Source organism: Cebus imitator, unplaced genomic scaffold (assembly GCF_001604975.1).
Source record: "Cebus imitator isolate Cc_AM_T3 unplaced genomic scaffold, Cebus_imitator-1.0 Scaffold180, whole genome shotgun sequence".
In the NCBI taxonomy this organism is placed as follows: domain Eukaryota; kingdom Metazoa; phylum Chordata; class Mammalia; order Primates; family Cebidae; genus Cebus; species Cebus imitator.
Window position 1 is genome coordinate 246,381 of NW_016107495.1, and position 12,974 is coordinate 259,354.

At 52.7% G+C, this 12,974-nt stretch overlaps 1 protein-coding gene across 8 annotated transcripts in view; it reads right to left on the reverse strand.

Moving 5' to 3' along the window:
• Positions 1-12,974, reverse strand: part of OTOF (otoferlin) — a 99,256-nt gene that overhangs the window by 62,285 nt on the left and 23,997 nt on the right. For all 8 annotated transcript variants that reach the window (XM_037744609.1, XM_017545538.2, XM_017545540.2 and 5 more), the window contains exon 3: positions 5,068-5,156. In XM_037744609.1, coding sequence (XP_037600537.1) covers positions 5,068-5,156 — 89 coding nt within the window. The remainder of the gene's footprint in view (positions 1-5,067; positions 5,157-12,974) is intronic.

The window sequence follows — 12,974 nt, forward strand, 5'->3', positions numbered from 1 at the left end:
TGGGGTGCTAGGAGTTTGCAAGATTAAAGGAATCAATACCCCCAAGAGTGGCTTGGAGGCTTTTAACTCCTAGCAGTTCACCCCCAACCTCTCTCAAATAAAAGTAAAGATTATATTCTTTGACACAGATAATTGATATTATCTCAGTCTTATGTAAAGTTAAAGAAAAGCATTTTTATAAACCTTTGGTCTGTAACATACCATTTAAGCAAAAACAGTGTTTTCCATGAAAACACGGTTTCAAAACAAAGGCCCTGATGCTGCTTCTAGGATGCTATCCCTCAGCCCGTCCTCTATAGATGTTCTCTGGGAAGAAGCTGGGACAGGAAGAGATAGGAGAAGCCCCTAGCTCTGGCCCCCGTGGTGACCCTGGAGGTGACTCTGCCTGCCGCAGCTGGCCTCTGTGCATCCTGTCTGCATGCATAGTAGGGTCCTGCTCCTCTGCATGGGTCAGCATGGAGGAGCTGCCTGAGAGAGTGGGGCCCAGGATGACTAAGGAACGGTGGGCTCATATGCCCCTTAGACGGCTAAGTCATTTCCCTGGAAATGGGAGTTGTGAGGTCATGTGTTCTGTGGGAAGGAGCACTAGTGTAGGCGTCAGGAGGCCTGAGCTGAGACCTGCCTCTGTCCTGAATCTGCTGTGTGACCCTGGACAAGAGGCCTCTCTGGGCCTCAGTTTCCCGGGGGCTATTAGGTGAAGGAGCTGGGGCTAACTCCATGTCCTCCTACCACTTGCCTTACATGGCATCCAGGTCACCAGGGCAAAGAGGGCACCTCTCATAGGAGGCTGGCTGGCCCCACGAGGGCTGGGGGGCTGGGCAGAGCTAGGATCCCCACGTAATTAGCTGGCAGGAGGAGGCTTCTAGTCCAGACGGGCCCTCAGACTGACCACAATAGAGCAGCAACTGGGCACCAGAATCCTGTCAATAATTCATCACTTTCCCCTGGGAGCCCGTGTCGGGTGTCCTGGGCCCTGCGAGGCCTCTCCTGCTCTCCTGGCTCCTGAATTATTCAGGGCCCCTGGCATCCTCAGCAGGCAGGAGGCTGGAGGCCAGGCCATGGCCCCTCAGAGGTCCCAGACAGGCAGAGCTGGATGCACAAAATCTCCTGAACCTAACATTTCTTCCTCATGGGAAAGCCGAAGCTTCCTGGATGCGGTCTTTGTTCCAGATGGGGCTGAGCAGAAGTGAAGGTCTCCTGGTTTCTGACTATGATGCCTCCTTCCTTCACACCATGTCTCTGCCTCCTGGCAGCCTCTGGAACCACTGGGTGAGGGGCCAGTTTCCATGCCGCTCTCTGCTTCTAGGACAGTCCCTCTCTGTGAGATGGCAGTGATGGGATCAGGCTCATTTCTCATACCAGCCTCCGTTACCTCAGTTTCCCCAAATGCATCAGTCATGTGAAGCTGAGTGTTACCCTTGAGTGCCCTGAGCCATTCAGAGAAGAGGGGCTGCTCTGATCCCCCCCTGCAGGCTCTCCTGCTCTATATAACCTCTGCCTCCTAACACCCCGGGGGCATTTATTCATTCTTTTATTCCACAAACTAATCAGGGCACTGCCTTTCTTGGATGGGGGCAGGGAGAGAAGAAGGAGAGTTAGGATAGGAACCATCCCCCTTTCTGTCTTCCTTTTTATTGGCACTTAACACCTAAATTAAATGCAGTAGCTGACGCCTGTAATCCCAGCACTTTGGGAGGCTGAGGCAGGTGGATCACCTGAGGCCAGGAGTTCGAGACCAGTCTGGCTAACATGGCGAAACCCTGTCTCTACTAAAAACACAAAAATTAGCTGGGCGTGGTGGTAGGCACCTGTAATCCCAACTACTCGGGAAGCTGAGGCAGGAGAATCACTTGAACCTGGGAGGCAGAGGTTGCAGTGAGCCAAGATCATGCCACTGCACTCCAGCCTGAGTGATGGAGTGAGACTGTCTCCAAAACAAACAACAAACAAACAAATAAAACCACCTAATAGAAACTGTAACTTTCAACACATTCACTGCATGGTAGTCAATTTCCCAAATACTTCTGATTTGTTTGTAGCGGTTTTTTGATGGGCTCAAGGGTTTCCAGCATTTCAGTGGTTAGGCTGGCGGCTTTCATTGTAAATGATTTAGCAATGTCTTCCATGTCCTCAGTTTCCACCATCACTGCTCAAATACTTTGGTTTCTGGGAGTTGGATTAGGAAGAGGAGATAACTGACATGCATTCTAGCCCTGGCTCTACCACTGTCTATCCATGTGACCTCAGGATCCCCTCTGAGACTCAGTTTCCTCCCCTGCACAGCTAAGGTTGTAGTGGCCAAGCCATATGGCTCCTGGATGCTCTGACATCCACAGTTGGGTTCCTGCAGGGCTCTCAGGCGCCCTCCCTAGTGCTTGACTTCTGATTCGGCTTCCTCCTTCACACCCACTTGGTCTGTGTGTGGGCCTGGTGCTTGTTCCTGTTTCTCCTGTCCTCATAGGTCACACTCTCATAGTATCTCACTCCAGGGAAGAAGGCTGTGCTTTGCCTGGGGGGCCCTTGGTGGAGGTGTCTCACCAACCTTGTCTGTGGGTGCCAAAGGCAGTTTGCTGAATGGTATCATGCCATGGGAGGCAAAGGGAAGGCCTCTGTGCCCTAAACATTCTCCATGTGGCTCTGCCAGCAGGTCTGAAATGCCCTTGTCCTACACTCAGCTGAGATTTTGAAAGCTCCTAATAAAACCCACAGAATCAGGGACTCTCTGAGGCCCATAAGGCTGGGCCTCTCCTAACTCAGAAATTCCCTCTACAACATGATCCACTCTTCGCTCACCCTCTCCCAGTGGCAAGGAGCTTATTACCTCCTAAGACAGCACACTGGCTGGAGAGGCTGGTTATCTTTCTGCTGTCTGCTGTCTTCAAGCAGCCTATTCCTCATCCTGCCTCTAGATACACACCTCTCTTTCCTCTTCCCATGGCAGAAAACCTTCTGGGAGTGTAGGGGCAGAGACTGTGCCTCAATCCTTCATCTCAGTATCTCCAGTGACTAGCACAGTGTCTGACTGGCAGAAAGTATTTGTTCAGTATGTGTACGATGAGTGACTACAAGGTTGACATTTCTAGATGAAAAGATGGTGGATGGATGGATGGATGAATGGGTGAATGGACAGATGGAAGGATGGGCTGGGAGTAGTAGATCATGCCTGTAATCCCAGCACTTTGGGAGGCGAAGGCGGGAAGAGGTCAGGAGTTCAAGACCAGCCTGGCCAACGTGGTGAAACCCTGTGTCTACTAAAAATACAAAAATTAGCTGGGCATGGTGGTGAGCACCTGTAATCCCAGCTACTCGGGAGGCTGAGGCAGGAGAATCAGGATAATCACTTGAACCAGGGAGGTGAAGGTTGTAGTGAGCCAAGATCAGGCCACTGCACTCCACCATGAGCCACAGAGCAAGACTCTGTCTCAAAAAAAAAAAAAGAAAAGAAAAGAAAAGAAAGATGGATGAGTGGATGGAAGGATGAATGAAAGGATGAAAGGATGGATGGTGGATGAATGGATGGAAGGACAGAAGGATGGATTGATGGATGAATGGATGGAAGGAAGGAAGGATGAGTGAATGGATGGATGAATGGATAGATGAATAAATGGGTGGATAAATGAATTGACAAATGGATGGAGGGATGGATTGATAAACGGATGGACGAGAGGAGGAAGGATGAGTTGAGTCAATTGATGGATAGACAAATGGATAGACAGATGGATGACTAAAAGGAAGCGCAGATGGATGGATGGATGGATGAATGGATCAATGTATGGATGAATGGATGAACAGGTCCTCTGTGATTTTCCCTTTCAGGCTTTCATCCATTTGTCATAAGATGATCCTTAAAATCCCTTTCCTCCTGGCAACTGTAGGGTGGTGCCTACAAGAATTCTCTATAACCAGTATCAGAGCAGTAGACTCCTTGTCTTTCCTGCTCAGATCAGAGGTGTTTTAATTCTATTAGTATGATTTAGGATGGGGTCTACTTTCCTTTTGTTTGTAGTCTCCTCCCACTGCTGAGTCATTCTGAGTCCTCAGTGAGCTAATAATACCTCCACACCTTGGACGTGTTGCAGTTAAGCCATGAACTCCTCCAGCTTGTATAAGAGCAATCATTTTTTTTAAAGAGATGAGATCTTACTATGTTGCCCAGGCTGGCCTCAAATGATCCTCCTGGCTTATCTGCCTAAGTACCTAGGACTACAGGTGTGTGCCACACCTGGCTGTGATTTTTGAATCCAAGATAGTACTTTACATTTATAATACTTAGCCACTATTCCAACCTGTTCAAATCCTTCTGAATTCTTCTTCATGGCCTAGAGAGAAGAACACAACTTTTATTGAGCACCTCATAGTGATAATGCTCATATGGCAGGTGTATTTCACTTGCGGAGTGGAAACTCCATAGGGCTAGGCGCCCCACCCTCTGCAGCACCTAGTTCAGTATCTGATACACAATAGGCACTTAGGAAACATTTGTTGAATGAGTGAGTGAACATCTATTTCACTTAATTCTCACAGCTGCCCTTTGAGGTAAATGTCATTTCACACATGAGCACATTGAAATCAGAGAGGTATGTAATCTTCCCAGGGTCACACAGTAGATGACTGACATGATTGTCTGAGATCAGGCTTGCCTCATTCCTAAACCAGCACCCTAAACTGTCAAGCCTGCTCTCAAGGCTACAGAGTGTCTCTTGGAGGAGATCATCAGCCCCTCCATCCTTTGCCTTTCCAATGGGTAACTGTCCCCAGCATGGCATTGAGGGAGACTTTAAGAAAGGGACAGGAAGCTTTGATGGGATTGGGGACAGAAGGGGTGAAAGGAGGCAGGTGTTCTTGGCTGACAGCAGCTGGGAGGACTGGGGGATTCTGAGGACAAGAAGAGGGAGCAGAATGGGGATCAAAGACCAGCCCAAGACTTCTTTGGTCTTTGAAGATCAATCCAGGGCAGGTTGGGAGTGTAGGTCCCCCTTTTAAGCCCCAAGCAGACGGCAGCCCAAGGAGAAGGGCAGGCTCCCAGCCCCTCCAGGCCCATCCCCTCCTGCCCCATCCCGCACTTACTTGTTGCTGAAGACTTTGCTGTAGTTGAAAACCTGAATCTCCAGCATCTCATTTCTGTCGATGGTGCTGGCCACTGGCCACCGAAACATCTGGGGAGAGAGGGACAGCTTTGGCTTTGGTGGCAATAACAGGTAGGAGCCCGGGGGCGTGGGAGGGCAATCTCTGGTGTGGGGGTCTCCAACAATCAGCCAAAGTGGTCCCTCACTTGGGCCCCATGCTCCCCAGGGACAAAGCATTGACACCTGGAATCTCATTTAGTTCTGATGACCACCTTGTAGAGAGCACATTGGGTCCACTCTTCATTCACTTTGAAAGAGTGCTCGGAGCGGTTGGGGGCCCTGCTCAAGGTCATGTGGTAGGTGAAGACCTAACCAGGACTTCTCACTGCCCACACAGTGTGGCTTCCATGGGCTCCCAGCTCCTGACGGGGGTTGGGAGAGGACCATGCCACCAGGGTGGTGGTCGGGCCCCAGGGCGACAGCAAGGATTGTGGGCGTGAGCCTGGTTTTTGGTGGGTGCTGAATAAAGCTGTGAGCTCCAGCTCTCTCCCATCAGAATCACCCTGACCAGTGCAGGCACCGCCTGGACTCCTAGGTGGAGTTCAGACCACTCCTCCCTCCGGCAATGGTAACATCGGGGACAGGGTTGAGTTGCTTAGTGTTACTGGGGTCAGGCCCACAGCCTGTCCCCATCTCACTGTCTCTAGATTCGCCCTTACCACTCTGTGTTGCTTCTTCCTTAACTTAGTACTAATGATGAATAGGAATTTGATTGGGATTTTTCCTGGTGCCCTAAAAGTGGCAACAACAGCTCAAAATAGAGACTGAAGTGACCCAGTGCCCCCTTCTGTAAAGAGCTGCCAATGGGCAGAGCCAGATATCTTCCTAGGGCTTCCTCAAAGGCCCTGCTACCTCCAGCCATCACCCAGCCCACCTTCCTGGGATGGGAAAGAAGACTGAGTGAGGGAAAGGTGGGAAGAATTCTGTCCTGGGCATGCTGTTTTTGTGGTACTTCCTGGAGAAACGGCTTATGGCGATGAGGTACCTGCAAGAAGGGGAGTGTGGCATGCAGGTCCCCAGTGGCATCTTCAGGGCAGTGGCCTGGCAGGATCCCCACGGAACACTGCAGGGCAAAGAGCCCAGCCTGCTACCATTGGCTGTGACAAGTTTTTGATTTGTGCTTGAGTGACCTGATGACACTTTTTCCATGGGCTGCCCACCAGGGGAGGAGTCTCAGCTCAGATGAGGCTGTGGGGCTGTGCCCCATGGCAGGAGCAGGAGTGCGGTAGAGCCAGGTGTCCTAGCTTGGGCTCCATACCATGTGACAGGACACTCAGGTCTCCCACAGAAGGCACCCACATGGCATCCTACGAGAAAGATAGCATTTGCAGGCCCGCTGTGCTGGCAGCATCAGAGCTGGCTGGAGCATGCCAGAGAAGCCGCCACACCGCAAGGAGGGGCCCCATCCATGGCAGACACCAAGCCTCGGCCCACAGCCTCCAGCCGGAGTGGGGGAGGATTCGGAGGGCCTCAGCAGGGGTCCTTGCCCCACTCCACGCCCTGAGCCATAAGCATAAGGGAATGGGGTGGCCGGGGCGAACAGGACATGAGACTGGAGTAGGAAGCCCTACTGGACAGGATCAGGCAGCTCTGAGTTCTGCTCAGGACTCTGTGAAGAGACCATGTCCGGGAGGATTTTGATAGATCGGCTGGAAGGCAGTGACTTTTTATTTTTTAGTTCCATTTTTATACCCTACTAAATTCAGACTGCTCCATAGGCCAATAATAAATAATAATAGGAACAATAGCTGTCATTTATAGGGAAATTTGTCTTATGCAGGGGTCTGAATGCTTTATGTGTATTCATTCATTTAGTGTTTTCAATGGCCCAAGAGGCAGGTAATGGCTTCTGTGCTCTATAAACAAGGAAGTAGGCCTCAGAGCAGGTGTGTGATTCGGGGCACTCTGTTGGTGGCTGAGCAGGTGCTCGGGAGGAGGCTTCTGAGAGCCCACCCTGCATGTTTGCCATCACCAACCCTGAGATTCCTTCTCCCAGCCTGGGCACTCAGAGGGCTTGGGTACCCTGGGCCAGCCCTACAGGTCACTGACCAGTGTGGGCAGGGCCTGTCTCAGGAAAACGGCCGTGGTGACATCTCCCTTCAGAACTGGCTAAGTCGCAGGTAGGACCCGGCCTTGGCATGAGAGGGAGGAAGAAGCAGAGGAAGGAGAGGGAGAGGTTCTGGGGGATGGGGTGGGAAGGGTTCTGAGCAGGGCCTGGGGAGGGCTTTAGAGGCGAGGCGGGCACAGGGCAGAAGGGTGGGCAGAGGGGCCTGGGAAGTGGAGGCAGCCCGGCCCACAGGCCTCATTCAGCAGCCCCAGCTTCTGGATGCCTCTGGCAGCTCAGCAGAGTGTGTGGTTTTCTTAATGAATCTGCTTTTATGGGGCTGCAGGGAAATAACGCAGCCCAGGAAGGCCCAGCTCATCAGCCGCAGCCTGCAGGAGAGCAGGGTGGGGGTGGGGATGAATTGGGCAGGGGTGATTGATCCCCCTGAGGGTCTGTGGGTGGGATTTTGGCATTGGAAGGAGAGAAATCAGGAGACGGTGGAGATGGCCCTGTGAGAGGGAAGGGGCATTGAACGGTGGCTGGAGGCTGGGGCCTAAGGGACCTGGGCCTGGCTAGGGGGCGTGGGCCAGTTTGCTGAGTGAGAGTTGGGGATCAGGGAGGGCCCAGGAGAGAGGGGTGTGTGGCTCAGGTGCCCTGTCAGGAGTTCATCATCGGGGTCTAAGCAGTCGCTGAGTTCTGGGAGGCTTGGGGGGAGGGGAGGAAGGAGCCTGGGGCCTCACTGAGTCACAGTCACAGCAGCTTCTTCGGCCTCTGCCTTGCTCCCCCTCTTCCACGTCCCTCTCTTTCCTACCGCAGTTTCTACCCACACGAGGCTTTCCCCTCATTTCTCTCTTCCTCCCTCCCACTTCATTCCCGTGCTTTCTTCTCCTCACCACATCTGTTTTATCTTTTACCAGTTTCTCCCTCTGTCCCTGTCTCAGTTTCTTTCTCTGTCTCTCTGTCTCTATCTCTCCCTTTGTCTCTGTATCCCTGTGTCTCTCTCAGGGCTTCTTTGTCCTGCCGCACATTGCCATCCGTTCCAGAAGCTTTTAAAAGTCCCAAGGCCCAAGCCTGGAGGGATCACATCGGCCCTTCTAGGTGGGGTCGGGGCATCGGCGTGGGCCTCGCAGGGTGACCGGCCTCCTGGCTGGAGGGAGGTGACTCACGACTGGGACTGAGGGTGATCCCCATTTGGCATCCCTAGGAGCAGAGGCATGGGCTGTGATAAAGAGACTTTTTGGGTTGAATTTCCCTCCCTTTATACTTCTCCTTGTTAAAGCTTTTCGATGGCTCCTCCACGGCTCCCTGAAGGAGGTGGGGTTTCCCTTTCCCACACCCAGAGTCCCCCTGGCTGTACCCAGGCAGCATTCCAGCCCCGATCCCATTGCTGACATCGTTTGCTAAGCCAGCGCCTGTGAGTTCTGGGTACCTCACAGAGCTCCCAAGGACATGCACACCCGTTGCTTCTTTTCGTTCTTCTGACAACACCGAGGCTTGTATCTCATGCAGACTGGGAGCCTCTGTGGTGTTGCAGAAAGTCCGAGTTAAAGTCAGGAGACTTGAGTTCTAGCCCTGGCTCTGCCACTCACTAGCTGTGCCTCAGCTTCCCCATCTGTGAAATGGGGGTGACAGTATCTACCTTAGAGGGCTACTGAGAGACTCGAATGAGACCTCACAGGTGACAGCAGTTTGTAAGCGACACCGCACTGCAGCATGTGTTCAGTTTAGATTTTCCCAGTGGGAACGCGGTGCAGGTGAGCAGCTGCCTCGTCTCCCTGCCACGCCCCATGCCCCAGTCCCCCATCACTTTCCTCTTCTGCCTTGGTCTGTGGATTTCCTGTATCTCTTTCACTGCTTCTTCTCTTCCTAATTTCATTTTTCATTGCCTCCTCATTTTTGCAGTGTGTCCTTTCCACCATTTGCGGTGATGTGCTGAGAACACAAGATGAGATGAGGATTTTGAGGGTTTGGGAGCCACACTCCTCTCCTGACTATGCTATTGAACTTGTGAGCTATTAGATTGAAGGAAAAGGGCCTGGGCACAGTGGCTAACGCCTGTAATCCCAGCATTTTGGGAGGCTGAGGTGGGCGGATCATTTGAGGTCAGGAGTTTGAGACCAGCCTGGCCAACATGGTGAAACCCCGTCTCTACTAAAATACAAAAATTAGCCACGTGTGATGGCACATGCCTGTAATCTCAGCTACTTGGGAGGCTGAGGCAGGAGAATCACTTGAACCTGGGAGGCAGAGGTTGCAGTGAGCTGAGATCAAGCCACTGCACTCCAGACTGGGTGACAGAGCAAGACTCCGCCTCAAAAAAAAAAAAAAAAAGATTGAAGGTAAAGGGCTTCCAAAGGAAGGATTTCATCTGGGTAGCACTTAGTACTTCCAGATCACCTTTGACCAATAACCAAGGCTCACAGCAATGTGGCAAAGAAGTGCTCCTTTGACAAGTGGTTAAGTGGAAAGGCAGGAGTTGCCCAGGGGCACAGGGTTGGTTGGTGGCAGAGGCCGGATTCAAACTCAAGTCTCAGGATGCGTAGTCTTGTTCAGTCCTCAGGGCATAATCCACTACTGAACCCTCTCCTGAAGCCTGCGTTGGCAGAAGGGCCCGGGAAGTGGAGGCAGCCCAGCCCACAGGCCTCATTCAAGCCAAACATAGTCGCTCAAGATGTCACGAGCCAGCAAGCCCCATGCAGGGGCGAACATTAGCTGAGCACTTGCTGTGTGCCAGGCTCTGTGCACGATGCTGGGCAGACTACAGGCATGCAGGGTAGTTTCTCAGTCTTGGGGTTGGTCCTGGATAGTTCTGGAGACAGACAGGCCTGGACTAGCAGCCTGGAATAGGACTGTTGACAGAAGTAAGGTGGTAGGTAGTACAGACAGAGAGGGAAAGAGGGCCTCTGTTGGGGGGCAGTCTCAGGAGCCCTGAGAGTGCTGAGTCCTGACCCAGTTTCCTGGTCTAGGCTGAGCCCTGACCTGGCTGGTGCTGGCCAGGGCACAGGGTTCTGCCTCCTATCAGCCCCAGTGATCTAGGACTCTGCAGAAAAGGTTTCCCTGATGCACACTGGAGAATGACCTGGATTATGTCCAGCTTGGCCACGGACTGAGCCTGAAACCATCTTGAAAATACTGAGATGCACTACCAAGCTTTAGAGCCGGGGTTCCCGACCCCCAGGCCATGGACCAGCACCCGTCCATGGCCTGTTAGGAACGGAGCTGCACAGCAAGAGATGAGTGGCGGGTGAGCCTGAGCTCTGCCTCCTGTCCAATAAGCGGTGGCATTAGATCCTCACAGGAGTGGGAACCCTACTGTGAATTGCACATGTGTGGGATCTGGGCTGTGCACTCTTGAAGAGAATCTAATGCCTGATGATCTGAGGAGGAACAGTTTCATCCCCAAATCACCCCCTGCCACCACCATCCCAGTCCATGGAAAAATTGTCTTCCACAAAACCGGTCCCTGGTGCCAAAAATGTTGGGGACTGCTGCTTTAGAGTATAATGGAAAGAGACAGACTTGGGAGCTTCAAGACCTGGGCCCAGTTCCCCTAGGGAGGCCACTGCACTTTCCCAGGGCACAAAGGCTGCGTCTCTCTGTCTCTGTCTCTGTTTCTGTCTTTGTCTCTGTCTCTTTCCCCAGATTCTTCAGCGTTGTAAGTTAAATGTAGGATCTCAGGTTTCAGCTGGTCTTCTTGGGCAGTTCTCTTCCCTGCTCTAAGGCCTGTTTCTTCAAGTGCAGGACAAGAGGGTTAAACCACATGATCTCTAACCTTAGAGATCAAGGTGATCTAAAGTCCCTTTAGGTGATCTCATCTGTGCCTTGCCTGCTTCCTTTCCATCCAGGCCCCAGCAAAGGGCTTGAGGTACCACTAGCACTACTGAGCCCATGAGGTCTGGGCACAGGCCTGCGGTGACAGGTGCCAGTCCTAGTGAATGTCACTGTTTTGTTCATTCTTTCACTTGGTGACATTTTCTGAGCTCCATGCTGGGTGCCAGCCCAATGATGAACATGACAGGTGCATTTCTGGCCTCCAGGAGGTAACAGCCCATGACTTCCAGGTACAAGCAGAAAGGGACAGATGAGGCCAAGATCCCCTGCCTTCTCATCCCCCAGGCTGGCGACCTCTTCCTCCCTGGGACTCAGAAGGCCCAGGGTCCCACCTTGTTTGTAGTGGGTCCATCTGCCCGCTAGACTGAGCCCCTTGAGGGCAGGGCTGAGTCTTGTCTACTTTGCAAGTGACCAGAGGCCCTGGAATCAGAGAGACTTGGGTTTAAATCCTGGTGCGGCTCCTTATCACCTAGGATGCTACCAACCCAGCAAGTTCTAGTGAGTCTAACGCTTGCGCCAAGCTCTCAACCCATCTTGCCGCACACTAAGTGCTCAGTAAATAGCAGCAGTTCCTCTTATCATTGCTACAAGTACGATTGTTACTCTGGCCTCTCCCATGGGGCCTGGTCCACACAGGGCCTGTGTTAGAGCCAAAGCAAACTGGCTGAAGGTGGCCACTCCTGCTTCCCCAGGGCACAAAGGCTGGGTCTTTCTCTCTCTTCCCCCAGCTTTTCTAGCATTGTAGGTTAAATGCAGGAGCTCAGGTTCCAGCCTCTGGGAAAGGAGACACCGTGTCCAGGCTCTGTTTCCACCCATTGTTGTAGAGAGCACTGTCTTTCTTCCATGGCCTCCTCCTCCCCACTCAGGTTCCTAGCCCAGCTGCTGCAGGCCCTCTTACCCTTGCCTGAGCGGAGGAGGGGCCCCTCCCTTGCTTGGAATCCCTTACCTAGTAGAGCTGTGAGAGACATTTGCTTTCTGGTCTCTCATTGCATTTTTTTTTTTTTCAGCCTTGTGACAGTCCCGTGGGGCAGGTAGAGCAAGGAGCATATCCCTTTTACAGAAGGGGAATCCCAGCCCAGAGTGGTTCCCCAGCAAGGACTGTGGGGCAGGTCTCATGACCCCCCGCCAGTGTGTCTCGCTCAGCTGGCTCCTGCAGGCCCTGGGCAGAGTAAGGCAGAGAGAAGAGGCTTTCTGGGAGGTCAAGAGGCTTTAGGGGGATTTGAAAGACCTCTTTTCCAGGATATTCTAGAGCCACTAGCAGGCTGGTTCTTTCAGGGGGAAGCCAGGGAAGTTTACGACTTGTCCACGGGGTCGAGGGATAGAGGTTAAAGCCAAGGGACAGCCCCAGGCTCTCTTTGGGACCGGGCTGACCCAGGCCTCCGGGGCCTTCCTGAACAGGAGATGGGAGGCGGCCTTCTGCTTTGTGGGTTGTGCACTGCTGACCAGTGGTGGCCAGAGCTGCAGCCACTTCACAGAGGGAGAAATGGAGGCGGGGGTGTGGAGAGACTCCACCAAAGGCCTGGTAGGGGTGGTGGGAGTCAGGCCCTATCACTGTATCTAGAGAGGGCGTGGGTCTGATGCACGCATGAATCCAGAAGCCTGGCTTGGCTGATTCCAGAGCTGTCACCTGGGGAAAGTTAGTTACCATTTGAGCCTGATTTCATCTTTGGATTATCTCAGAGCTTGACTGGAAGGGGTATGGCTCAGGAAGCAGCTCAGGGCTGCTGCTGGGGCTGCCACCATCTTCCCACAGCGTTCCCTGGTGTGAAGTGCAGGATGGCCTGCGCATTGCATGTCATTTTGCATCCTTGCTCCCCACCCCACTAAATAAATGTCAGTAGATCCCTCATTGCGATAACCGGAAGCTTCCCTGTCCCTGCATTGTGCGGGCAGCACTTTCCCCAGGGGAAAGCCACTTCCCTCATTGCATGCCCTGCTCTCTGACCTTAGTCACATGCTTCTTCTGTAACTGC